The following is a 3,346-nucleotide window of genomic DNA, read 5'->3' on the forward strand; positions in this document are numbered from 1 at the left end:
CTCAGATGTGTTCTCTTTTCTGGAGGTCAGAGTCTGAAATCGTTTCCTCTGGCTAAAGTCGAGGTGGCAGCAGGGCCGCACTCCCTCTGAGGCTCTGGGCGAGGACCCTTCCCTCGTCTTTTCGCCTTTTCCGTCTTGCAGGGCTGCGTTCCTTGCATTCCGGGCTCCTCGAGGTCTCCTCCTCCGTCTTCAAAGGTGGCAGCGCAGCATCTTGCTTCTCCTGTCCGTCACCACCACCTTCTGTAGTCAGATCTCCCCGTGCCTTCCTCTCATGTGGACCCTTGTGGTGGCACTTAGGGCCCCCCTGGATAATCCGGGAGAATCTCCCCCCTCTTAAAATCCTTCACTTAATCACATTGCAAAGTCTCCTTTGCCATACGAGGTCACATTCACAGGTTCTGGGGCCATTAATCACGTAACACGGGAGACAGGAAGAAGCTTTCTGGTGTCCCGGGCCTGTGGCACGACTTGGCCAAGTTCTGGACCGACTTGGAGCAGCGCTCGGCCCAGCCGGGCCATACGCACTGCCCGGTCTCCCTGCTGTCACCCCGTGTCAGCACCAGGCCCCCTTTGTCTGCCCAGACGGACTGCGAGGGCAGAGTTGGCATCTCATTCTCTTGGATCCCGTGTCCGGCACACGGCAGGCGCCGGGCGGTTGGTTGTGTGTCCGTGTAAGCAGGCAGGCGCTGATGTGCCACGTGTGTCCTTTAGGCCACGGCGACTGTCACTGCGGAGAATGCAAGTGCCACGCGGGTTACATCGGGGACAACTGTAACTGCTCGACAGACGTCAGTACGTGCCAGGCCAGGGATGGCCAGATCTGCAGTGACCGCGGGCACTGTGTCTGTGGGCAGTGCCAGTGCACGGAGCCGGGGGCCTTTGGGGAGACATGTGAGAAGTGCCCGACCTGCCTGGATGCTTGCAGCACCAAGAGGTAAAGCGCCGCCCCCTACACGGCCCTCCACCCACCCCCAACCCCAGCGTCTCCCCCAGACCAGGCCTGTCAGTCCCCAGGGCTGGCCAGCCTCTCACCCCACATCTCCTGCATCTTCCCCACCCAGCCTTGCTGGGGATCGAAGCTCTTACTAACATTAACTAGAATAGGGTCTTTGAAACACTGGTTCCATGGGGATTTTGTAAAAAAAAAAAAAAAAAAAAAAAAATCAAAACAACAACAAAAACTGTTATTCTGTTCCTAAACAAGTTTAGAAGTTATAGGATTACTGAGTTAAATGAAATTAAACTGGTTTTAGTACCAAAATAGCATCTTCTTGAGCCTTTAGTGTGTCACTGAGTTGTTTTTTTTGGTTTTTTTTTTTTTTTTTTTTTTGGTACGCGGGCCTCTCACTGTCGTGGCCTCTCCCGTTGCGGAGCACAGGCTCCGGACGCGCAGGCCCAGCGGCCATGGCTCACGGGCCCAGCCGCTCCGAGGCACGTGGGAATCTTCCCGGACCGGGGCACGAACCCGTGTCCCCTGCATCGGCAGGCGGACTCTCAACCACTGCGCCACCAGGAGGCTCACACTGAGTATTTTAAAAGGACATTCAGCATGCATCTTTCTTCCAAATGAATTTGACCTCCTGCCCCATTAACATCTCCCAAACAATGTTTCACAGGCCCCCCCATGTGGGAAATGCTGCTTTAAACAAAACATCATCAGAAGGTAAATTGGACAGGAGGGCACCCGACCTAGATAAGGCAAGCCAGGAACAAATTGCAGTGGCTTTTGAATTTTCTGCTCCATTTGTACAGATAATGGAGTGGGTCTCCGCGCTGCTGCTGAATGCAGAGATTGTCCAGACGCGGGTTCCAAGCCTCCACTGACCCAGCCATGGGGTTACGTTGCCGTTGACCTCCCCTCGGCTCTGCCCTTCACATTCTGCCCGAGTGTGAATGAGAGGGAATTAAATCAGGGAGTTAGGCCATCAGGAAAGCAAGACTGACGGTTTCTCTTGAATTTTGCTAGAGAAACAGCTGTGCCATCATCATCCTTGTCCTAAGGGGCCAGGAGGGAGGGCACAGATAATCAGATACAAATAATAATACAGACGTTGTTTCTCTTTGGCTGGGAAACGCAACTGTGCAATTTTTTTTGGCAGATTTCCCTTCCAAACCCCTGGCTCGGGCTCCTAATGAGACGAGTTCATGCTCCCTGAGCAGCCGTGGCTGCCGGTCAGTCTGCATTCAGATACGTTCTGGGTGGCAGAACCCCTGGTTGGATGTTTGCCACAAATAACCCAGGCGTGGGTAATTGAAAGCTGGCCACAGATGGAGAGACAAGATAGACAGGGCCAGATTTTATTCTGTGTAATTAGAGGGAAGCCAGGCAGAGTAAGGGAGAAGAAACACAGATCTGCTTTAGACCTGCTAAGAGCAGAGAAACAACAGAAATCCAAATAGAAACATCCCAGGGGAAGGAGGAGGTTAGGATCCTGGTGCTGGAGCCCAAATAGCTGTGGCTCTCTGAGCCTGGAATCATGGCCATTATCAACATTTAATGCCTGAGGGAGGTGCCCTACCCCCAGCTCTCCCACCAGCAGAACCCTTTTGAGTATGTGCTCCCAGACCTTGGGGCATATGAGGTTGATGGGGGTTGGTGCCAAGCTAGGACAATACACATGGAACCAATAAAGGCAGATCAAGCCTGTTTCTTTCCCTCTTCCGGAGCAGCAAGGCAATATAGGGTTGGCTTAGGTCAGTTAAAAGGCCTCTTGGGAAGACCACCTTAGCTTTAAATGTTTAAAGCATTGTATCAAAGGAGCAAGGTGTATCTCCGGGCCACACTGACACAGTCTCTTTCACAGCCTAGTTGTCACAGCCTAGTTGTCACTTTTTTTTTTTTTTTAAACAAAGTACCTTTGATAGTGCCTTATTTCAGGCTGTTTTTCTAATTGCTGCTTTGCTGAGAGCCACCAGGTTTTGAATGCCTATGTTCTTTTTTTTCTGGGCTTTCAGAGCAGTCAATCTCCACTTTCTAGAACTAACCAAACACGCTCTTCACCTTGGGTGAGTTCATATTTAGTTTCAGCTGATTTCAATTAACAGTCTCCCTGAGCAAAGTCTGTCTCAGCAACTTGTTTGTTTAAAGGCCAGACATTTTAATACGTAACTACAGTAGATCACAAGATTCAATCCAGTTTGTGGAGCACACAGGTTAGACTGATTTGTCCACACGGATGATTAGGGAATGTTCCCTGGAAGCGGCCCTGTGTTTTCATGACAACAGGGCGTGCAGATGGAGGGCTCAGTGAATCCTAGCAGAGACCGGAAGCAGCCGCCTTTCTTTGCAGTGTGTTAATCCACGGGGCGGGGGGGGGGGGGGGGGGGGGGGGGGGGCGGGGGCCGC

The 3,346-nt window shown here is 52.1% G+C and overlaps 1 protein-coding gene across 1 annotated transcript in view; it reads left to right on the forward strand.

Moving 5' to 3' along the window:
• The first annotated feature begins 667 nt into the window (after window positions 1–667).
• Window positions 668–3,346, forward strand: part of LOC114485369 (integrin beta-5-like) — a 9,628-nt gene continuing 6,949 nt past the window's right edge. The window contains exon 1 of the mRNA XM_028486688.1: window positions 668–934. Coding sequence (XP_028342489.1) covers window positions 690–934 — 245 coding nt within the window. The 5' untranslated portion in view covers window positions 668–689. The remainder of the gene's footprint in view (window positions 935–3,346) is intronic.

The sequence above is a fragment of the Physeter macrocephalus genome, unplaced genomic scaffold, assembly GCF_002837175.3.
Source record: "Physeter macrocephalus isolate SW-GA unplaced genomic scaffold, ASM283717v5 random_921, whole genome shotgun sequence".
Taxonomy (NCBI): Eukaryota; Metazoa; Chordata; class Mammalia; order Artiodactyla; family Physeteridae; genus Physeter; species Physeter macrocephalus.